Raw genomic sequence first — 24,022 nt, forward strand, 5'->3', positions numbered from 1 at the left:
ATACAGAACGAGGACATATGCGATCCCGGGGTAAGCGTTTTGTTGACTATCCTCGTTATCAAATCATTCATAGTTGCCACCTAAAGTAGCCTTGGTATCTTCTTTGACAGCTCTATTGAAAGGGCGTAACCCAGCAATATATTTCATATCAAATGTAGCTAGCTAGCCCATAGTCAGATTTAAGCAACACTGTCATGTTAAAGGGAGGAAGCAGAAAAAGCCGGGGTTCTTGACCCTGACGAAATGGAGTCTGGGCTAAAGGTGATCAATAACTGCCTTACAGCTTGTCAGCGCAATATATTGTAGTAGCCCGACATAAATCACTAGATCAGTTACGTGCTAACTGCAGCCACCAGCGTGTTATAGTGAGGTAAAAAATTGCAATGAATTATGTTGAATACAGAAATCAACTCGTAAAAGCAATTTATATAAATCGCCTGAAACACACGTAAACAGACACAATGCACACGTGCTTAGGGTTTGCTGGACAGGGTAAATCTACCAAGTTCGTCTAATATTGCTCATTAACCACATTATCAAGCTTAAACAGCCATGTTTACACTGCAGCATGCTCCGTTCTCTCTCTCTCTCTCTCTCTCTCTCTCTCTCTCTCTCTCTCTCTCTCTCTCTCTCTCTCTCTCTCTCTAAGAAACATGGTTATATACTGTTTCTTGATTTATTCATTCTTTCTTCGCAAAGTCGAAAGAAAAACAAACACACACCTAAAGCCCCTCTCTCTCTCTCTCTCTCTCTCTCTCTCTCTCTCTCTCTCTCTCTCTCTCTCTCTCTCTCTCTCTCTCTCTCTCTCTCTCTCTCTCTCTCTCTCTCTCTCTCTCTCTCTCTCTCTCTCTCTCTCTCTCTCCTTTCCCTCTCTCTCTCTCTCACCCACCTCTGTGGTCCTGCAGCTCTGGATGCTGCTGTCCCTTCCCAGACTGAGTAGAGCAGTGGTGCGCGTGAGGAGAGTGGCGGCTCAGGTCACCAAGGCAACCATGTCTCAGAACCACAGGGACTGCAGTGTCTCAGCCCAGGCTGAGGGGGGCGCTACCACCGCGGCCATCCTCATCATCGGAGATGAGATACTGAAGGTGTGACCAGAGTGCAATGTGTCACTCGCTTTGTACAAGATTAACCCTATCCTGTGGGTTTGACTTCTCTCTCTCTCTCTCTCTCTCTCTCTCTCAGGGTCACACAGTGGACACTAACAGTGCCTTCCTGTCTCGGGCGTTGAGGAAGCTGGGCGTGTGTGTGGAGCGTATCACAGTCATCCCCGACCAGCAGGAGGTGATCGCCAAGGAGGTGTCTCTCCTCTCGGCCCAGTACACGCACCTCCTCACCTCTGGGGGCATCGGCCCCACCCATGACGACGTCACCTTCGAGAGCGTTGCCATGGCGTTCCAGGAGGAGCTGTACCCGCACCCGGAGCTGAGACAGCTGGTACAGGAGTTCTTCGGGGTGGTGGATGAAGACAGCCCCGCCATGAAGCTGGCCAGGGTTCCTCGCTCCTCCAGACTCAACTATGGGACTGATCCTCAGACTGGGAAACTCTTACGCTACCCGCTGGTAGGTGCCTCTGCATTACCATCACAGCTGATTGATGAAGCAGCAGTTTTATTGAGAGCGACGTACAAATAGGGAGTCAGTTGGCTGAGCGGTGAGGGAGTCGGGCTAGTAATCCGAAGGTTGCCAGTTCGATTCCCGGTCATGCCAACTGACGTTGTGTCCTTGGGCAAGGCACTTCACCCTACTTGCCTCGGGGGAATGTCCCTGTACTTACTGTAAGTCGCTCTGGATAAGAGCGTCTGCTAAATGACTAAATGTAAATATTGGATGTAGAAAGTAGAGCAGGAGATGAAGGATCAGAAGTGTGCAGTTCTGGCTGTATTTCACACCGTACACTTGGATTACATACATGTATGAAATACATACCATATATGGTGTTCTACAACTAGGTTTCATATATTCATGACTCGGTAATTAGCCTATCATCATCCACTGTGTGAGCCACAACTTCATCATTCTGAGATGATGTCATATCCTGGTCCTTCTTCCTGTCTTCCAAGGTTAGTGTGCGTAACGTCTATATCTTCCCCGGAATTCCGTCTCTGCTGGAGAGGGCCTTTAAGGGTCTGGAGCACCTGTTTGCTGGCTCAGGGACCATCTTTCACACACACGAGGTGAAACTATACCTATGAATTGAATCTCATCTAAAATCCCTGGGTCCAGCAGCCCCCAGCTGTAGGACACATCTGACCCCGTGACGTTTGTGCTGCAGGTGTTTGTGGATGCAGATGAGACTCAGATTGCTCCGGTTCTGACCAAGCTGCAGATGGGCCTGGGTCGGAAGGTGGCTCTGGGCTCCTACCCTGACTGGCTGAGTAACTACCACCGGGTCAAGCTGGTGCTGGACTCAGACAGCCAGGAGGAGGTGAACCAGGCCCGGGCCAAGCTGCTGGACGAGCTGCCTAAGGGAAGCGTGGTGCCGCTGGTCACAGACCCGGTGTCCATCGCTACCGAGGAGGTGTACACCCTGGCCAAGAGTGGTGAGAGATGGAGAAGGGAGGGAGGGAGGGGGCGAGGGAGGGATAGAATGAAGGTTGTTAAATAAGCTGTTTGTACCTTCAATCATTTATGGCTTTCAATGGCTGGCTTTGTGTCACCATATTTTATGCTCACCTTTTTAGAATGCACATGCTGAAAATGTACATGGTTTTGGTCACGCAAATGAGGGTGTCAGGCCCTGGGAACAGATATTGAAATCAAATTGTCAAAAGGTGTTTGAACCCTGTATGATAGCTTCCTATTTCCAGCCCCACCTGTGTGACCTCCTACAGGTACCCCCGCTGGGTGACAAGGTGGCATCTGCCCTGAAGACCATAGAGGGCGCTCTGGAGCAGTACTCCTCAGACCAGGTCTGTGTGGGTTTCAACGGAGGCAAGGACTGCACAGCACTGTTGCACTTGTACCACGCAGCACTGAAACGGTGAGCCGGAGGTCGTCTCAGGGAAAGGGACTGAAGGAGGACAGGAGGAGAAGGCTAGAGAGAGATATGGAAGTCTGTCCCTGTACTTACTGTAAGTCGCTCTGGATAAGAGCGTCTGCTAAAAGACTACATGTAAAGAGGAGTGATGTTGGTAGACTGATAACAGGCCAGAAGGAACAGAGGAGTGGTGCTGCGACAGAGTTCTCCTCTTCCTCAGTGTTCTGTCCATAGCTTGAGAGCGGACAGTGTGAGTAAGAATGTTCTCTCTCTCTCACTCACTCACTCACTCAGGCGGTACCCAGACGGGAAAGACAAGGTGAAGGCGCTCTACATTCGCATTGTCTCTCCGTTCCCAGAGATGGAGAGATTTCTCCAAGACACCATCAAAAGGTGAGCTCTCCAGCCTGACCTCCATCCCTCCAGCCTGACCTCCCTCCCTCCAGCCTGACCTCCCTCCCTCCAGCCTGACCTCCATCCCTCCAGCCTGAACTCCCTCCCTCCAGCCTGACCTCCCTCCATCCAGCCTGACCTCCCTCCCTCCAGCCTGACCTCCCTCCCTCCAGCCTGACCTCCCTCCCTCCAGCCTGACCTCCAGCCTGACCTCCCTCCCTCCAGCCTGACCTCCCTCCCTCCATCCCTCCAGCCTGACCTCCCTCCCTCCCTCCAGCCTGACCTCCCTCCCTCCAGCCTGACCTCCCTCCCTCCCTCCAGCCTGACCTCCCTCCAGCCTGACCTCCCTCCCTCCAGCCTGACCTCCCTCCGTCCAGCCTGACCTCCATCCCTCCAGCCTGATCTCCCTCCGTCCAGCCTGACCTCCATCCCTCCAGCCTGACCTCCCTCCCTCCAGCCTGACCTCCATCCCTCTCAGCTGGGGCTTGTTATCTAGCAAGGCTCCTCCCTCAGTCTCTGCAGTATTACTATCAATATTATGAGAAAACAGCTCAGTATTTAGCACCTGTTCTCTGTAGATATGACCTGGACTTGTTCTCAGTGGAGGGCAGTATTCGGCAGGCTCTGAGTGAGGTGCAGGAGAGGAGAGCGGAGCTGAGAGCCGTCCTGATGGGGACCCGGAGGACTGACCCCTACTCCCACACCCTGACTCCCATGTGCCTCACCGACCCTGGCTGGCCCCCCTACATGAGGGTGAACCCTCTACTGGTGAGATAGCATACATTTACATTTAGTCATTTAGCAGACGCTCTTATCCAGAGCGACGTAGAGTAAGTACAAGGACATTCCCCCGAGGCAAGTAGGGTGAAGTGCCTTGCCCAAGGACGCAACGCCATTATGCATGGCCGGGAATCGTTCCGGCAACCTTATTACTAGACCCTAACCACTCATTCCCTAACCACTCAGCCACCTGACTCCCAAGCATACACACACACACGAACGCATCCCAGTTGTGTCAACCTCCTTTGCTGTGTTCGTATTCTGCTAATGGGATTTGTAATATTTATATCTGTTCCCCATCTCCTTATCCTCTAACCCTTTCTTTTTTGTCTCTCTCTCTGTGTCTCTCTCTGTGTCTCTGTGCCTCTCTCTCTCTGTCTCTCTCTCTCTGTCTCTCTCTCAGGACTGGACGTATCATGACATCTGGTCGTTCCTGAGGACTCTCTATGTACCATACTGTATTCTCTATGATAAAGGGTAAGATCCCTCTGATGCCAGGGTCCATGTACCAGGGCTCCATGTACCAGGGCTCCATGTACCAGGGCTCCATGTACCAGGGCTCCATGTACCAGGGCTCCATGTACCAGGGCTCCATGTACCAGGGCTCCATGTACCAGGGCTCCATGTACCATGTAGCTGTCCCTGCTACCTTCACTACCATCCTGTCCCTGCTACCTTCACTACCATCCTGTCCCTGCTACCTTCCCTACCATCCTGTCCCTGCTACCTTCACTACCATCCTGTCCCTGCTACCTTCACTACCATCCTGTCCCTGCTACCTTCACTACCATCCTGTCCCTGCGTTGTCTTCCTGTAACCCTGCCTGTCTGTCTCCTGACAGCTACACGTCTCTGGGCAGCATGGACAACACCTGCAGAAACTCCTCCCTCCAGGTGCTGGATGCCAGGGGCGTGGCCCACTACAAGCCCGCCTACCAGCTGGAGAACGAGGACGAGGAACGCAACTCCCGTGCGTGAACAGGATATGATGTCACTTCCTGGAGCGGAGCTCTGAGACGGCGGTACCCCGTGTGCATGGGTGGGTTTCCCCTCCACTGCTGATCTGGAAATGAACCAATCACAACACCAAGCTGAGAAGCCCAGAGAGGCAGGGAGTCCTGTGCCCGGACACAGCAAAGGGTCACGAGGACACAGGAGGGGAGAGAAATCATTCTCTGAGCGGACTGACAGAAGGCTGTGTGTGTGTGTCTGTGTGTGAATCTATGAGTGTTAGTACGTGCCTGAATGTTAGCGAGTGTGTGTGAATCTGTGAGTGTTAGTGTGTGTGTGCCTCAGTGTAAAGGTCAAATCCTGTGGTTTGCAATAAAGCATTAATCAGTTGCAAGATTTTATTGGCTCATCCTTTGTAACTGTCATAAAGTGGACCAGTGCGACACCCAGCACAGGAACCACCGCTACCTCCACAGTTAACGAGGGATCCTGTGAACACTGTTCAGTGTTGTGCCATGTTAAACTATGGCCTAATATGCAATAGTACTACACTAGTACTACACTAGGCTATCTTAAATTAATGATAATCCCAGCTTCCTCCCTCTGTGGCCTCTAGAGGTAAGAGTGTAAACCTCTGGACCTACTGTAGGCTATAAAGGTCAAGTTGAATAGTTTATTGATACCTATACTCAAACAAACCAACACACGTTTTCTGTTTCTCAAACCTTATTTCCTATGCTTAGAGGGTCAAGTTTTATTTATCTAAGAGTTTGTTTGGTAACAAAACATATTACAAAATAATTTGCATCCTCCGAGTTGGCCGCTTCATGAGAAGATGCAGTTCTGTCATGTGACCTCAAGAGCGCGTTCTTCTCATGTTTTCCACAGCCTCGTGATTACAATAAATTACCTTTTCTGTTTTCAGGGATGATTGAATCTCAGTTTATCGATCTCTTTCTCCGCGCCTGGAGATTAGTCAACGCCGCGGCTGTGTGGATCGATACCGGCCGATCTAATAAGGCGGGTCGCTTACGAGGCCGCCCCGGGCCTCACAGACTGTTACACCTCCAATTACCATGTCCTCCCTCCGTGTCTCACTGCCCTCAACTTGTCTGGCTACGCTGTTGAAGCGTGCTGGAATTATTATTAATAACAACAATAAGGAAAGCAATAAGAGAAGCTTTATAATCATAGCAAAAGTAATGGTGTGTTTGAATGGTGGAATCAATAAGAAATTGCCTCGAATACGATGTGAATTCTGTTTAAGTTCCAGTTCTATTTCATCAGATGCTTGTAAACCCGTGTCAGCGTTGTGGAATGGATGTAAGCCTACCTATATTTCTGACAAAAGGTGATAGAGATCTTTACGCGTTCTATTCAAGAAAAGTTGATGGGTCTTTGAGAACATAGTGTCCTTCTTTCTCTCCATCTCTCTCTCCCCCCTCCCCCATTTATTTTCCATTTTCTCCCCCATCAATATTTTCTTACAAGCATCTCTCTATTTTTCACCTTAGTCCACCTTCAATAGCTAGTGTGATAATATTGGGCTCTGCTTGACGTTAGACCACGTGCAAGGTGTGGAAACATCTGACAAATCCTGATTTTGGAGTGAACTACCATTAAAAATCTCCAGATGTAAGGCTGCTTTAGCAAATTATGGTGTATTTAAAATCTTGGATGTGTCCAATCCAATTCTCGATTGGCTCCAGCAGAGTAAAACGAGACGGAGACGGCATGAGACAGCAATTTAGCCGCGTGTCTTGGTAGAGATACCGGAGAGAGCGCGTGAATCTTCTCTCAGTTGTCAGACATTATCTGGAGAGGAAAGGGTCCTTTGAGTCTATGCAAATTACCCATCTGCATGTCAAGTCAACCAACCATAACAAGGGGAATAGGATGTTCAGTATCAAAGTGTCATACATTAAAAGTGGATGAAAGAGGAGAAGGGAGGGAGAAAAGGGAAGGAGAGCGAGTGTTTGGTGTGACCGAGTGAGCTGCTTTGTGTCTGGACTTGGTTTTCAGCACATGAAGGCAGACTCATAAATGTTACAGGTTCGTCACAGTTGTGAGTTCACATCATAACGGTAGACCCCCTGCTCGTACCCGAGTACATGCGGTGGTTTTAGAAACGCCTTTCAAACAAGACATCAGTAGGTTCACTCAGAGCAAACGTACCATGGAAACACGTTCTTACTAAACCTGATGAGAGTTCATAGGGAATTCTGACTGCTGTTGGAAGATGTGTCTTGTAGTTTCGGTGTTCAAACATAAAAAGAGATTTAAAAGTTACTACTTTCAGTGTCCTACGGGACGTCTCTATGTAGTCATGTACATATATTTTCTTGAGCGGTCTTCAGGACCATAAGGTCCTGGGTAGCTCTATAGTGTCTCATGGTTGGTATCTAGATTAATCAAAAGTATAATTATATGACACTACTGACTCAGTAACAAACTGAACTGATACAAATTTGTTTTATATATATTATATACATGAATATATTGTATTTATACATAATGTCTAGTCCTTGTCTAATGCTAGCCTTGTCTGAGAAAAAAACGACTGCAGGTTGTAGGATAAAATAATATCTGGTCTGAGAACTTGGCCAGTGATCTAATAGTATATCCACTTAATTGAACAAACCAAAACAAGAACAAATATTATATATTGTATAGACATATAAACATAAATAAATAGCAGTTATTTATAAGTAGCAGTATTGTGAAATAATTTATAAATTGATAAAAATAGATACTTCAGTCCACTCATGTCAAACACCAAATCCCTCTCTGTCATATTTACAAGGTAAACATGAAGATTCTTTTACGAATAGTGAAATAGATTAAAATAAAACACTAAAAAAACAAATTGATTAACAAAGACATCAATAAACATGTTTCCCACCCCTGCAGTGTTTCCAAATTATGAGAAAACAGCACGTTCTAAAAAGCTTTCTCACAATGTCCCTTTTCACCACCTAAACTCCCCTTCTCTCTCGTAAACCTTGCCTGCAGAACCCAGGAAACTTTAAATTGGCCACTGTTTTCAGACAGAGAGAATATCTGCATGTCTTGACAAATACATGGGTGTCAACAAGGTGCTTCATGAATTCAAGGAAAGTCAGAGCTAACGTGGCTCACCCTGAACACTTCCTCCTTTGCAGCGGCGGCCAGGGGACACTGAAGTAAAAAGAAGTAGTATTATAAACTATTATAAGAGCTCCAGAGATCTGGCCCTTTAGTCATTTTGGATGGTAAACAGCATGAAGGCTGGTAACTAAGTGTGGAGAAGCACAGAAAGGAATCCAGTGGGGATGTTTATTGCCAGTCGCTTAAAGGGGTTAATACAGAAAGGAAAGCAACCTTCTGGGTTGTTGTGTTCTAGTAAATATGATTACATTTGATATATGAAATTGTGCACATTTGTTCATTTTTATCACCCGTCTCCAGTGTTGAAGGACAAGAAGGATCTTTGTTGTAAATGTTTATGATAAAATTGAGTTATGTATGGACTGTTGAATTGAATTCTTTGAACAAATGTTCAATGTATTTTATTTTAGCAATTTTCAGCTAAATCTGTATTTTCTATTATTCTATTAATGACAATATTGCCATTGTCCTGTACAGTCATCAACTAAACAGATGCTAGGGGACTGGAGTGCATCAACACAGGCTCAGGATGCTATGTCCTAATGTTACAAGTTAATGTAAATGTTAGGGACTGGAGTGCATCAACACAGGCTCAGGATGCTATGTCCTAATGTTACAAGTTAATGTAAATGTTAGTTATGTATGGTTGTGCTAATACTGTACTGGTGATGATGTATGTGGTATAACGGAGTGTATGGGATATCCGTCTTAGCCGGGCGAAAGTTGATCAAATATAAACTCTGCTCAATATTCTGGTGGGTTTCTCCTGTTACGATGGTCTCTTAAACCTCAAGGTCACTTCTAGTCCCAAGTCCTATTATCACCATAACCCTGTGAAGTTGTACATGATGAGTCTCTGTTCCACAAATAACACAGTTTGTGACCTGAATGCATTTGGACTGATTTACATGAAGGTTTATGAATCAAGATAGGTTGAGAAGAAAATAAACACTTCTCTCACTGAATGAAACGACCGGCATTTTGCAATCATTTATTTAGCCTCGTCTTGTAAAAAAAAGACTGCAAGTCTCTTCACAGAAGATGGAACATTCTTCACTAAAATGTGAAAACAAAACAGGAACAAATATATTTTTTTTTAAACACAAAAGATTTCTATTAATTGACTGTAATACCAGATCGACACAAGATTCTAAACCCTAGTTCCCACCTGACTTGCGATCATAACAGTAAACATTACTGAATAAATCTGCTTCGAATTTATAGATTTAGAACCAAATTTGAAGCACATTGCTAGTTTTTTAAGTGCTAACAGGCACATATCCTCTCCCTATAAAAAAAACTAAAACAATCTATTTTTTCTATTGGCGACACAAAACAACAAATAATTAAAATGGGTAAAATCTACATTTACACAATGGTAAAAATGTATTCTAAATTAGGTTGAGTTTGAAATTACTTTAGATTTAGGGAAAACAATTATATAACTGCGTTATTTCCAGGTTGTTCATGATATAACTATAAGCTATTCATTGTTATTTAATAATTTCATATTTAAAATGAAAAACTGTGTAAACTTTCAAAAAAATGACTATTAATCAAGTGAAAAATACACAATATCCGTCCTAAATTAAACATTTGCATTGATGAAGTAACTGAATTAATTGAGGTAATTTTGCTTGAATTAAATGCAAATTTCCTGCAATGATATTCAAACTTTTTGTCACAGTAACACATTAACTGTGACAAATTAAAATACAACAAAGTAAACCTAGGACTCCATCTATACATGAACAAGTCTCAAATCATTTACAATCAAGTAAAAAATGTACTGTATTTGACTTAATTATTACTCTAACAATTTTGGGGGGAAATAACAGTAAAGGGCTGCTAACTTGTGCTCAGGCCCCTCAGACAAAACCTCAACTGACTTCGGCCTTTTCCCAGTTTTTATATAAAAATAATTACACATAGTTCTCAGCACACCCGCTACAAGCCCCCCCAGGCTGGTGCTCTGCAGTAAATACCTGCACAGCGGGTTGGTCAGGAGCATCAACCAATCATCCTCGTCCGTGTGGAGCGCGCTCAGTGGGGCGAGACGAGGCTCAGCCCATGCGCCCCACATCCCCCTCTCTCAGGCTGTGACCTGGATGGAGAAACAGCAGGAGGCCGGGGGGAGCTGTACCCCAGACCAGGAGGAGGCTGGGGGGAGCTGTACCCCAGACCAGGAGGAGGCTGGGGGGAGCTGTACCCCAGACCAGGACAGGTTTGGGAGCGCTAGACAGACCGCCTCCAGGTAATGGGGGTTGGGGTCAGAGTTCGACCTCAGAGCAGCAGGGCTCGCGCCGAGTCGTAACTCCAGGTTAATCCCAGTAGGGGGTGCATCTGTTTGATTTAATCCAGACTCCACATTATTCCAGATTATTCCCAGGTCTCCTTTCCTTCTCGCCAGGCAAGACAGCAGCCAGATTCAGAGATCGTCTCTAGTTCAAAGTTTGACCACCGTAGAAGTGTTTGTGATTGTACCCGTTTTGGATGCAAATCAGTCAGACGAGACTATACAGTCAGTGTGAATTCCATGTCGTCCTGTTGACATGCAGCCCAGGGCTTCTACAGCCTCTCAGCCCAGGGCCACGTCAACACGTCAAGCTTCGTCGCTCCACTTTGGCTCAGTGCTTATGTTTAGACGGGAGAGAAAGAGGAGGAGGAGGACTGGTGGAGAGAGGGTGATGGTGAAGAGAATAGGTGTGAAATGAGGAATGAGAGCTTTGATGGTAGATTAGTGCTACAGTGTTTCGGGGGGGGGGGCGAGCAGGGGCTCTGATCAGGAACGAGGGATGGAAAAGAGTCGGAGGAGTGAATGGGCACAGGAAAAAAAGAGGGGAAGAGAAGAAAGATTAGTGCCACTCCAGAAAAGGACAGAGAAAATGCACTCAACTGTGCATTTGTACGTGTGTGTTCCTGCAATGAGTGTGTGTGTGTGTGTGTGTGTGTGTGTGTGTGTGCGTGCATGCGTACATATGGCAAGAACAAATACCTTTGCCCTTAAAGTGTTCATCCAATTAGGAGTTTTAAATGGACATGAGATGTTATGTAGATAACAGTGCATTTCAAACAACGGAGACCCTGTTGAGGGAATGATTCAGGCCAGGACTCTGCCCTATGTATGTATCCATGAATCCCGTCTTTAATGACCCCCATGGCATAAAAATTATATAAAACCTAATTCCATTCCAGTTCAATTTCCTGCCTGATTAAAACTTTGATAGGGAATCGTTTCATGAATAGCGAATCATCAAATCACTCTGTGACTTAATAATCACCGAGACTTGAATCGGTGTCAGATTTAAGATAAGAATCAATGGACCAGTACTGAGGGTGATGACTGGGATTTTGGCCAAGCAGCTTCTGATTCCCTGTGGCTTTGGTAGCAAGTTGCCGTCTAGTCCCCCAACCCCAGCCCAGGCTGGTGTGTGTGTGGACCTCAGCACGCTGGTGTGTGTGTGTGTGTGGACCTCAGCAGGCTGGTGTGTGTGTGTGTGTGGACCTCAGCACGCTGGTGTGTGTGTGGACCTCAGCAGGCTGGTGTGTGTGTGTGTGTGTGTGTGTGTGTGGACCTCAGCAGGCTGGTGTGTGTGTGTGTGTGTGTGTGGACCTCAGCACGCTGGTGTGTGTGTGTGGACCTCAGCAGGCTGGTGTGTGTGTGTGTGTGTGGACCTCAGCACGCTGGTGTGTGTGTGTGTGTGTGTGGACCTCAGCAGGCTGGTGTGTGTGTGGAGACAGGTTCTGAAGCGGTGCTACGTGTAGGAAACACAGGGGACAGTAATGAGGTCAGCGCAGAACAGAGGCCCCTCAGAACAGAGGCCCCTCAGACAGACAGCAAGAGGAAGAGGGGGAGGAAGAGGAAGAGAGGAGCTGGCCTCAGAGAGCCCACACGGCTGCGAGAGGCTGGGGTACCTGAGAGAGCGAGTCAGAGAGAGAGAGAGAGAGAGAGAGAGAGAGAGAGAGAGAGAGAGAGAGAGAGAGACAGAGGAAGAGACAGAGAGAGGAAGAGAGAGGAGACATAGTCCGGAATTAGTATCAGAATCCGCGCAGGAGAACAATTTTCATTGACACACACACACACTCGCAGACACACACTCGCAGACACACACACAAAGCCACATAAGGCAGACACACACGGACACCAGAGCTGCATCTTACCTTGCTCTTGCTTGGAGCCCTCTGTTGCTGAGAGAGAGAGAGAGAGAGAGAGAGAGAGAGAGAGAGAGAGAGAGAGAGAGAGAGAGAGAGAGAGAGAGAGAGAGAGAGAGAGAGAGAGAAAAGGAGACGTTAGGCTTTTTTCCGTTTTTCCCCCAAACAACATCAGCACTGCAGAACCCCTCAGAAAACAGACAAATGACCAGAGGAAGGTATTTACCATTTCTCACAGCCAAGTGCCATGAAAAATGACTACTGACTGCACAACCTAAAATATGTCCCCGATGCAAATTCTCTTAAAGGTCGAATGCAAAAAAAGCAGGAAATGTGTGGCAAGAGGAAGATAATGTAGAGTAAAGTATAAAGAGGAGGAACAGGGAGAGAGATTAGAAGGAGGGAAAAAAGTTACACCGGAGAACAGACGAAAAAAGTCAGGACGACAGAGCGAAACGGAGAAGAGGACAGGAGAATGAGAACAGACGAGGTGGAAGAACAAGGAAATCTGAGAGGAAAGAAAGGATTTAAAAAAGGTCAGAGAGAGAGAGGGGGGGTGTGTGTATCTGGATGTCACTCTCTCAGAGAGAGAGAGGGGGGGTGTGTGTGTCTGGATGTCACTCTCTCAGAGAGAGAGAGAGGGGGTGTGTGTGTCTGGATGTCACTCTCTCAGAGAGAGAGAGAGGGGGTGTGTGTGTCTGGATGTCACTCTCTCAGAGGGGGGCTGACTAAAAGGAAATAATGGAGGTAGAGCGATGGGGTGATGAAGGAGGAGCACGGGGGTTATGGAGGGGTGGGGCGGGAGGGCCGAAGATGCAAAGGAGCCCAGGCTGTTAAAGTACTGTACAAAGGATGGAGGGAGGGATTCAGGGAGGGAGGGAGGAGGTATTCAGGGAGGGAGGGAGGGAGTAGGTATTCAGGGAGGGAGGGAGGAGGTATTCAGGGAGGGAGCGATGGAGGATGGGAGAGGCCAGCGAGACGATGTGGGATGGAGAGGGCTGAAGTAGGGATGACACTGCAGAATTGCGACAGTTGCTCAGTTGAAGCTTTTCTTGAGACCAAACACCCCGAACTGTATTTCCACCAGACTGTCGGCTGATTGAACTGTCGTAGAGGGCTCTCTGCTGTAAGTGTGTGTGTGAGCTCGCGGAATCGACCCAGTCTGTGGCCTTGAGCCTCTGAGAAACACACACACGCACACACACAGGTATTGATCTCCTCTGGAATACTAGCACTGATCTTCAAACCACAGTGATTGACTGAGATTAGCTGAGGGGAAATGGACCAATTCAAACTCATGTGAACTGCAAGTCTCTGACAGTGACTCAGACACACCAGAGCTCAAGATAATGAGGGCATCAGTCTGCTGAGCAGCCAAACCACCAGGGTCAGGGGTCAGGGTACACCCACCACAATGCTCTGAGTTCTGCTAAAATAACATCCATCCAAGAGTTAACGAAGCGCTAAATAGCCTGCTGTGTCCAGGCCTCTAAGATGGGGTGTAAATGTGTGTGTATTGGTACACTCTTCTTGTTGAAAAAACACAACAAGAATAGAATGGAAAACAACAAGCAAAATTGTTTCTCTTCCTAAAAACTTAATCCTGATAGAAAATGATTAAAAACGTATGTATCATAATCTTGAATTTAATTCCAAAATGCTAAGAAGTTGCAGAAGTACGTTGATTCAACTCTCCTTTCATGTCCTAATTGAGTGGATAAAACAGAACCCAAATAAGCCAGCGAGAAAAAGGTGTTTTATCAGGTAATTCACTAAACACAACTAAACATACCACACTATTTACATCAAAGCCAGCAAACAAAAACAACCCCCCCCCCAAATAAATCTTAAATTAAAATGAATTAATTTTAAACATTCTAAATTCTGATCTTCAGAGTTCACAGACTGCAGGTCAAAATAGTTTAATGTAATCATTACATCATGCTGCAGCTGTTTTAAAGATAGTCTTGCTGTTAACGTAGAATTACCCTACAGTAACAAACATGCATAATGTAGTGTATTATACTGCAAACCCACTCTTGAGTTTAAATAACTAGTTTTGATATTTCTTCTCAACATTTCGATGGAGAACAGCGTTTTTGTGTTTGGGAGTTTTGGAAGTTGGCTTGGCTGGTTTCCGTGTGTGAAGCTTGCTGGTTCGTTCACGTGCTGTTGTTTTTGGTCATGACAAGCTTTGCCACAAAATGGCCACCGTAGTGGCACGCGTCTCAGCCCAGCACCGCAGTGCAGAGAGACTTGCAGTGTGTGTCTTTCTGTGCGTGTGTCTGTGAGTACACATGCATGTGTGTGTGTGTGTGTGTGTGGACGACAGAAACCCCACTGTAGAGACAGACATCCTTTCCTGCGCCGCCATTTCACACTCGGCAGTAAACTGGAAACGAGCCTCGACTGAAAAGGAAATCGCTGAGGAAAAAAAAAACACGGAAAAAAAACCTCAACTAATTACGGCGAAAGAGGTATTTACGATGATGAAGTTAGACTTTCGAAGTCGAGTTCGTAATCTTAGAGAGAAGTAGGATACACTAGCCGTTTGTGTGTGTGTGTGTGCGCGCGCAGAACGAGTACAAAAGGTATTAACTGGAGTGTGTATGAATGTGTGTGTGTAGGGGGGGGGGGGTAAAAGTTGAGAAAAAGAATGAAAGAAGGCGAGATGTAGAGAGGTAACGCAGCCTGAAATGACCGCAATGGACACTGCTCACAGCAGGAGCAAACACCAACATGGAAGCAAAGAAAAATAGGGACTCAATTAGAGAGAGGAGAGAGGGAGGTAGAGGGATACAGAGAGAGAGAGGGATACAGAGAGAGAGACAGACAGAGAGAGGGATACAGAGAGAGAGAGGGGGGGGAGGGAGAGAGAGAGAGGGAAAGAGAGAAAGAGAGAGAGGAGTGAGTCTATTCTAGCTCCTCACAGTGGGAGGATGGGATGGAGGAACGGATGAACAGGGGACACGAAGGAGAAGAAGAAGAAGAGTGAAATGAATCTTGGGAGGAGGTTCCCGTCAGAGGATGGTGGATGTGTGAAGGGAGGGGGCGGAGGAGGAACACAAGCCAGGGCTGCAAGAAGGAGGGTGAGGTGGGGAGCTGTTTGAACGTGACACCCGGCTGTCTGGCGATGCACATTTGGATGGAGTGTCATTGCTGATGCAATGCTGTTGAAGTGGTGTCAGTCAGACCCGGGGGGGTCGTCATGACGGCCACAGACATGCTGCTCTATTCCAGTCATTAACACTAGCTAGAAAGTAGGGCGTCAAGAGAAACAACTGAACCGTCGATCACATTTCCCATTAACAGCCTCTCTTGCGCAACTTGAAAACAATGTCCTTCCTGTCACTGTGTCACGAGAAACAATATCCTACCTGACCAGTGCCATGAGAAACAATGTCCTACCTGACCAGTGCCATGAAAAACAATGTCCTACCTGACCAGTGCCATGAGAAACAATGTCCTACCTGACCAGTGCCATGAAAAACAATATCCTACCTGACCAGTGCCATGAGAAACAATGTCCTACCTGACCAGTGCCATGAAAAACAATGTCCTACCTGACCAGTGCCATGAGAAACAATGTCCTACCTGACCAGTGCCATGAAAAACAGTTTCCTACCTGTCCTGTTCTGGTTCCTCTGCCCTCCGTGGTGGTTTGGGTTAATTTGAGTTGGACAAACACACCGTCACACTGGAGACAAGAGGAGTGGGACTGCTGCGTTCTGGACGACCTTGCTACAAAGACAACGTTCCTGACGGACTCTCTGTCACTGATGTCCTACAAGCAACCCTGTGTGGCTCCGTGTGTGTGTGTGTGTACCCCAACTACCTTTAATTACACTGTTGTTTGGGCAGTAGAGGAAGAGAACTGGGATGGAGAGAGAGACTGTGGAGAGTGACTTAGTTTGGAGTTTAAACCCAGAATCCCCAACCAGGCTGGCAGAGACCTGCTCTACCTGAAGGACAACAGCTAGCAACACCAGGCCCTCACACACACACACACACACACACACAGCCTGTCAGATAAAAGGGAACCTCAACAGGAAGGAACTGGAGTGTGTGTGAGGCGTTACCACAGGGAACACAACAACAGCTGCGCTAAACAACCACTAATGGACAGGCAGAGAGAGAGAGATCACCTAACTCTCCTTCATCTCTCCTTTCATCCATCTCATTCTCTTCCCTCCTCAGATTCATGCTTCCTCATCTCAACACAGAGAAACAGCACGCACGCATCGCAGAGAAACAGTGGGAGAGTTGGGGAGCAGGAGGGGGGGAGCAGCAGAGGGGGGGGCAGGAGAGGGGGCAGCAGGAGAGGGGGGGCAGGAGAGAGGGGAGCAGGAGAGGGGGGGCAGGAGAAAGGGGGAGCCAGTGGCCAGAGACTCAATGAAAAATATATTGTTTGTACGTGTAAAAAAAGGAAGGAAAATATTTTTGCAACCTTTCGAAACATTTCTTTTGAATTTTTTTTTGCCAACTTTTCCACAAAAAAAAGGAATTTTCGTTTTTTACCTTTCAAAAAAGAAACATATTTCATCAACCTTTCAAAACTTTTCCGAAAATATTTTTGAAACCTTTCGATTTATTTTGTATTTTTTCTGAAATATAAGTAGAAATTACTTATATTCATGTAAAAAAAATAAGAAGTGAAAGTAAAATAATGTCAGAAAAATAGTGAAGTAAAGTACTGAAAAATCTACTTAAGTACAGTAACAGTTACTTCCCATCTCTGCCTGAGAGGGATCTGAGAGGATAGGGAGGGAGGGATAGAAACAGGAGAAGGAAAGAGAGTGAGACAGAGAGAGGGAGAGAGTGAGACAGAGAGAGAGAGAGGGGGGGGATGTCAGGAAGGAGGGAGAGCCTGTTGAGGACAGAGCCTAGATTAGTTCTGCTCCGCTAGCGACAGATCATAAAGAAGCAGGATGGGAGAGGAGAGGAGACAGAGAGAAGGCAGGATTAGTGCCACTTCAGGAACGACAGAAGACTAGAAACAGAGAGAGTGGGGTAAAAGACTAAGAGAAAAGAGGATTCTGGAAATTTAGTCGGGATTAGCATTGGTGAGAAACAGGGAGAAGGAGAAGAGATAGAATTAAGAGAATGAGGTGCAAGAAGAGGGCTGAGTTTCCCTGGTCTGATCTGGGAACTGTAGAACACACAGAGGAAAGAACACAAACTATTAATTTGTTGATGTTTGAGCTTGTGTGTGTGTGTGTGTTCTGAATGTAATTTCCATTGATAGGAAAGGCTTAGCATGTCTCAATGTGTTTGAGCTGGACCTTCACAGAACACCCTGTGTAAAGGTCAGCATAGTTTTGCTTTTTCCCCAACTGATATCTACGGTATCTGTGGTAGTTCTAATTAACGACAAGGGGATCATTAACATGCAACACTGTCATCAACGCAGTAGCGGAGGGATTCTGGTCCTCGACTCCCACCGGAGTAATGTTGGCATTTCAGAAGTCATTTGAGATGTTCCAGTTCCAACAGAGCAACGGGAGCGTGTGTAAACAAGAGAGAGGGGGGGACTGGAGTCTGAGGATGTTTGCTTTGAGATTCAACAACACGCTCTGAATTCTTATCCTGCTCTCTCAAGCAGAAAAATACTATAACTAAGGTGTATTTCCAAAGTACAAACTTACATGAAACTCCTGTCCTGCTCCCTCCCAGAGAGCTTCTGGCCCCTGAAGGCTTCAGAGGGATCTGATGGGAATTGGGACAGACGTCCATAAAAGACACGCACTTCCTCGAGCTAGCACGCACTCGCTCCCTTTCCCCCTCTCTCTTTCTCTCTACATTGTTCCCTCAACCCCTCTCTCTCTCTCTCTCCCCCTCCCCCGCCTCTGTCTGTCTGTAACTGTACAGGGATTCCCACAGCGACAGGGCAACATTCCCAATCGGAATGGGCAGTTCACTGAACCGGAAGACTAACATTACCGCAGGCGGGCCCTGGGTTAGATCAACTCTGGGAATTCACACAGGAGAGCGAGAGAGTGAGAGAGTAGGGATGGGAAGGGAAGGGGGGAGGAGATGAGAGGAGGTGTCTTTGGATGGCACCATCTTGAAGCTGTTGAGGTTCTCCAGACAAGAACCTGGATAGAGCCACGGGGCGAGACTGTTGTACAGCAGTGACATGGTGTGTGTGTGTGTACAATGATGAGTTGGCATGAGAGAGTGGCAGCTACAGAACGACTGCTGCATGGCTGCATGGCAGCATGGCTGCATGGCAGCATGGCTGCATGGCTGCATGGCAGCATGGCTGCATGGCAGCATGGCTGCATGGCAGCATGGCAGCATGGCTGCATGGCAGCATGGCTGCATGGCAGCATGGCTGCATGGCAGCATGGCTGCATGGCAGCATGGCTGCATGGCAGCATGGCTGCATGGCAGCATGGCTGCATGGCTGCATGGCAGCATGGCTGCATGGCTGCATGGCAGCATGGCTGCATGGCACCATGGCTGCATGGCTTCACTGTGAGCTGCTGTTCGACAGGAGGACTAGGATGGAGATCCTCCAGCTTCCCCCAAAACGAAAAGTTTCAAACTATGGATGAGCCAAAGGAAGAGGTGCAGACAAACGGTTTAGGGTTCTAGAACATTCAGGGTTATGGTTAGGGTTCTAGAACATTCAGGGTTAGGGTTCTAGAACATTTAGGGTTAGGGTTCTAGAACATTCAGGGATCAAAGACAGAAATAACAGAGCAGGGAAAGGGATCACCTTCATCAGAAAGGGCTCGCCTTCATCAGAAAGGGATCGCCTTCATCAGAAAGGGCTCGCCTTCATCAGAAAGGGATCGCCTTCATCAGAAAGGGCTCGCCTTCATCAGAAAGGGCTCGCCTTCATCAGAAAGGGATCGCCTTCATCAGAAAGGGATCGCCTTCATCAGAAAGGGATCGCCTTCATCAGAAAGGGATCGCCTTCATCAGAAAGGGATCGCCTTCATCAGAAAGGGATCGCCTTCATCAGAAAGGGATCGCCTTCATCAGAAAGGGATCGCCTTCATCAGAAGTGCCAAAGAGAAGTTGAGGTAAAATGAGGTATGGAAAACAAACCTGTGTTGCAGAATACTAGGGAGATCAAGATGCACGTTCAAAAACTTTGAGAGAATGAGAAAGAGGGGGGGGTGATTGTGTAGAGAAAGATGACAGGAAGAAGGGAAGAGGGGAGGAGGAGGAGGGGATGCGCCCCTGCGAGGAGGAGACTCACTGGGCTCACAGCACACGCTGACACGCAGCTTCATACAGGGTAGGGGCGGCCCTTCATCTGTCGGCAGAGCTAGAGAGAGAGAGAGAGAGAGAGAGAGAGAGAGAGAGAGAGGGGGAGAGAGAGAGAGGGGGAGAGAGAGAGAGAGAGAGAGGGAGAGAGAGAGAGAGAGAGAGAGAGAGAGAGAGAGAGAGAGAGAGAGAGAGAGAGGAGAGGGAGAGGGAGAGGGAGAGGGAGAGGGAGAGGGAGAGGGAGAGAGAGAGAGAGAGAGAGAGAGAGAGAGAGAGAGGGAGAGAGAGAGAGAGAGAGAGAGGAGAGAGGGAGAGAAAATCAGAGAGAGAAAGAAATAAGTAAATAGGTAAACACACTCTGAATACAACATTAGTGAAAGAAAAGTAAACAGACTGGGTGCATCAGTCCAGACCTAGGATCAGACCTCGTCTAAAGTTAGGGATTAGAGACTAGGGTAATAGGACTACAGTTTTGGGACTACAATTCAGACAGAATAATCCATCCAGAGAGATTTAGCATTGTTTGCTAGTGTGAGTCTGAGACTGCTAATACTATTCCAGCCTCTACCGGCCCTGTTCCATCCCCCAGTGTGAACCCATTACAGTGCCCCAGTACTGCAGGCCCATTCAGAACAGCCCATTACAGTGCCCCAGTACTGCAGGCCCATTCAGAACAGTGCCCCAGTACTGCAGGCCCATTCAGAACAGTGCCCCAGTACTGCAGGCCCATTCAGAACAGTGCCCCAGTACTGCAGGCCCATTCAGAACAGTGCCCCAGTACTGCAGGCCCATTCAGAACAGTGCCCCAGTACTGCAGGCCCATTCAGAACAGTGCCCCAGTACTGCAGGCCCATTCAGAACAGTGCCCCAGTACTGCAGGCCCATTCAGAACAGTGCCCCAGTACTGCAGGCCCATTCAGAACAGTGCCCCAGTACTGCAGGCCCATTCAGAACAGTGCCCCAGTACTGCAGGCCCATTCAGAACAGTGCCCCAGTACTGCAGGCCCATTCAGAACAGTGCCCCAGTACTGCAGGCCCATTCAGAACAGTGCCCCAGTACTGCAGGCCCATTCAGAACAGTGCCCCAGTACTGCAGGCCCATTCAGAACAGTGCCCCAGTACTGCAGGCCCATTCAGAACAGTGCCCCAGTACTGCAGGCCCATTCAGAACAGTGCCCCAGCACTGCAGGCCCATTCAGAACAGTGCCCCAGTACTGCAGGCCCATTCAGAACAGTGCCCCAGTACTGCAGGCCCATTCAGAACAGTGCCCCAGCACTGCAGGCCCATTCAGAACAGTGCCCCAGCACTGCAGGCCCATTCAGAACAGTGCCCCAGCACTGCAGGCCCATTCAGAACAGTGCCCCAGCACTGCAGGCCCATTCAGAACAGTGCCCCAGCACTGCAGGCCCATTCAGAACAGTGCCCCAGCACTGCAGGCCCATTCAGAACAGTGCCCCAGCACTGCAGGCCCATTCAGAACAGTGCCCCAGCACTGCAGGCCCATTCAGAACAGTGCCCCAGCACTGCAGGCCCATTCAGAACAGTGCCCCAGCACTGCAGGCCCATTCAGAACAGTGCCCCAGCACTGCAGGCCCATTCAGAACAGTGCCCCAGCACTGCAGGCCCATTCAGAACAGTGCCCCAGCACTGCAGGCCCATTCAGAACAGTGCCCCAGCACTGCAGGCCCATTCAGAACAGTGCCCCAGCACTGCAGGCCCATTCAGAACAGTGCCCCAGCACTGCAGGCCCATTCAGAACAGTGCCCCAGCACTGCAGGCCCATTCAGAACAGTGCCCCAGCACTGCAGGCCCATTCAGAACAGTGCCCCAGCACTGCAGGCCCATTCAGAACAGTGCCCCAGCACTGCAGGCCCATTCAGAACAGTGCCCCAGCACTGCAGGCCCATTCAGAACAGTGCCCCAGCACTGCAGGCCCATTCAGAACAGTGCCCCAGCACTGCAGGCCCATTCAGAACAGTGCCCCAGCACTGCAGGCCCATTCAGAACAGTGCCCCAGCACTGCAGGCCCATTCAGAACAGTGCCCCAGCACTGCAGGCCCATTCAGAACAGTGCCCCAGCACTGCAGGCCCATTCAGAACAGTGCCCCAGCACTGCAGGCCCATTCAGAACAGTGCCCCAGCACTGCAGGCCCATTCAGAACAGTGCCCCAGCACTGCAGGCCCATTCAGAACAGTGCCCCAGCACTGCAGGCCCATTCAGAACAGTGCCCCAGCACTGCAGGCCCATTCAGAACAGTGCCCCAGCACTGCAGGCCCATTCAGAACAGTGCCCCAGCACTGCAGGCCCATTCAGAACAGTGCCCCAGCACTGCAGGCCCATTCAGAACAGTGCCCCAGCACTGCAGGCCCATTCAGAACAGTGCCCCAGCACTGCAGGCCCATTCAGAACAGTGCCCCAGCACTGCAGGCCCATTCAGAACAGTGCCCCAGCACTGCAGGCCCATTCAGAACAGTGCCCCAGCACTGCAGGCCCATTCAGAACAGTGCCCCAGCACTGCAGGCCCATTCAGAACAGTGCCCCAGCACTGCAGGCCCATTCAGAACAGTGCCCCAGCACTGCAGGCCCATTCAGAACAGTGCCCCAGCACTGCAGGCCCATTCAGAACAGTGCCCCAGCACTGCAGGCCCATTCAGAACAGTGCCCCAGCACTGCAGGCCCATTCAGAACAGTGCCCCAGCACTGCAGGCCCATTCAGAACAGTGCCCCAGTACTGCAGGCCCATTCAGAACAGTGCCCCAGTACTGCAGGCCCATTCAGAACAGTGCCCCAGTACTGCAGGCCCATTCAGAACAGTGCCCCAGTACTGCAGGCCCATTCAGAACAGTGCCCCAGTACTGCAGGCCCATTCAGAACAGTGCCCCAGTACTGCAGGCCCATTCAGAACAGTGCCCCAGTACTGCAGGCCCATTCAGAACAGTGCCCCAGTACTGCAGGCCCATTCAGAACAGTGCCCCAGTACTGCAGGCCCATTCAGAACAGTGCCCCAGTACTGCAGGCCCATTCAGAACAGTGCCCCAGTACTGCAGGCCCATTCAGAACAGTGCCATTCCATGAACAGTGCCCCAGTACTGCGAGGCCCATTCAGTGTAACAGTGCCCCAGTACTGCAGGACCATTCAGAACAGTGGCCCCAGTACTTGCAGGCCCATCAGAACATGTGCCCCAGTACTGCAGGCCCATTCAGAACAGTGCCCCAGTACTGCAGGCCCATTCAGAACAGTGCCCCAGTACTGCAGGCCATTCAGAAACAGTGCCCCAGTACTGCAGGCCCATTCAGAACAGTGCCCCAGTACTGCAGGCCCATTCAGAACAGTGCCCCAGTACTGCAGGCCCATTCAGAACAGTGCCCCAGTACTGCAGGCCCATTCAGAACAGTGCCCCAGTACTGCAGGCCCATTCAGAACAGTGCCCAGTACTGCAGCCCATTCAGAACAGTGCCCCAGTACTGCAGGCCCCATTCAGAACAGTGCCCCCAGTACTGCAGGCCCATTCAGAACAGTGCCCCAGTACTGCAGGCCCATTCAGAACAGTGCCCCAGTACTGCAGGCCATTCAGAACAGTGCCCCAGTACTGCAGGCCCATTCAGAACAGTGCCCCAGTACTGCAGGCCCATTCAAGGAACAGTGCCCCAGTACTGCAGGCCATTCAGAACAGTGCCCAGTACTGCAGGCCCATTCAGAACAGTGCCCCAGTACTGCAGGCCCATTCAGAACAGTGCCCCAAGTACTGCAGCCCATTCAGAACAGTGCCCCAGTACTGCAGGCCCATTCAGAACAGTGCCCCAGTACTGCAGGCCCATTCAGAACAGTGCCCCAGTACTGCAGGCCCATTCAGAACAGTGCCCCAGTACTGCAGGCCCATTCAGAACAGTGCCCCAGTACTGCAGGCCCATTCAGAACAGTGCCCCAGTACTGCAGGCCCATTCAGAACAGTGCCCCAGTACTGCAGGCCCATTCAGAACAGTGCCCCAGTACTGCAGGCCCATTCAGACAGTGCCCCAGTACTGCAGGCCCATTCAGACCAGCCCAGACACTCATTTGGACCAAGCCTACTCTACGCATTATCTCAGTTGTGGACTCAACAGGAACACACACGCGCACACGCACACACACACACACACACACACACACACACACACACACACACACACATACACGTAGCTCAGTGTGGCAGAATGTGGGAGAGTACCATTGTTATTTTCCCATGCCTGGCACTGCACAACCACAACGGCCCAATGTGTGTGTGTGTGTGTTTGCGTGTGTGTGTTTGCGTGTGTGAGAGAGCTCTCTCCTGCTTTGACAATGCACCATTGTCCTGCCGACTGCAACAGTAATTTATGTAAAGATTCTTTCTTTCCCTCCGTCTCATCCCTTCCTCTGGTCT

General features: G+C 49.0%; 2 protein-coding genes across 2 annotated transcripts in view; one reads left to right on the plus strand and one right to left on the minus strand.

Moving 5' to 3' along the window:
• Positions 1-214: 214 nt before the first annotated feature.
• flad1 (flavin adenine dinucleotide synthetase 1) lies at positions 215-5,498 on the plus strand. The gene is made up of 10 exons (XM_067237924.1): positions 215-261; positions 906-1,085; positions 1,183-1,560; positions 2,061-2,174; positions 2,273-2,543; positions 2,836-2,980; positions 3,272-3,370; positions 3,949-4,138; positions 4,554-4,627; positions 4,992-5,498. Exons 1-10 carry the CDS (start codon positions 244-246, stop codon positions 5,125-5,127), a joined length of 1,605 nt encoding a protein of 534 aa, XP_067094025.1. The 5' UTR covers positions 215-243; the 3' UTR covers positions 5,128-5,498.
• A 3,726-nt stretch (positions 5,499-9,224) lies between these two features.
• si:dkey-246i14.3 (ephrin A4) overlaps positions 9,225-24,022 on the minus strand; it is a 39,657-nt gene continuing 24,859 nt past the window's right edge. Inside the window, 4 exon segments of the mRNA XM_067237327.1 lie at positions 9,225-11,688; positions 11,959-12,162; positions 12,409-12,435; positions 19,610-19,678. Of these exon segments, the coding sequence (XP_067093428.1) occupies positions 12,074-12,162; positions 12,409-12,435; positions 19,610-19,678 (185 nt within the window). The 3' untranslated portion in view covers positions 9,225-11,688; positions 11,959-12,073.

Source organism: Osmerus mordax, chromosome 6 (assembly GCF_038355195.1).
Source record: "Osmerus mordax isolate fOsmMor3 chromosome 6, fOsmMor3.pri, whole genome shotgun sequence".
In the NCBI taxonomy this organism is placed as follows: domain Eukaryota; kingdom Metazoa; phylum Chordata; class Actinopteri; order Osmeriformes; family Osmeridae; genus Osmerus; species Osmerus mordax.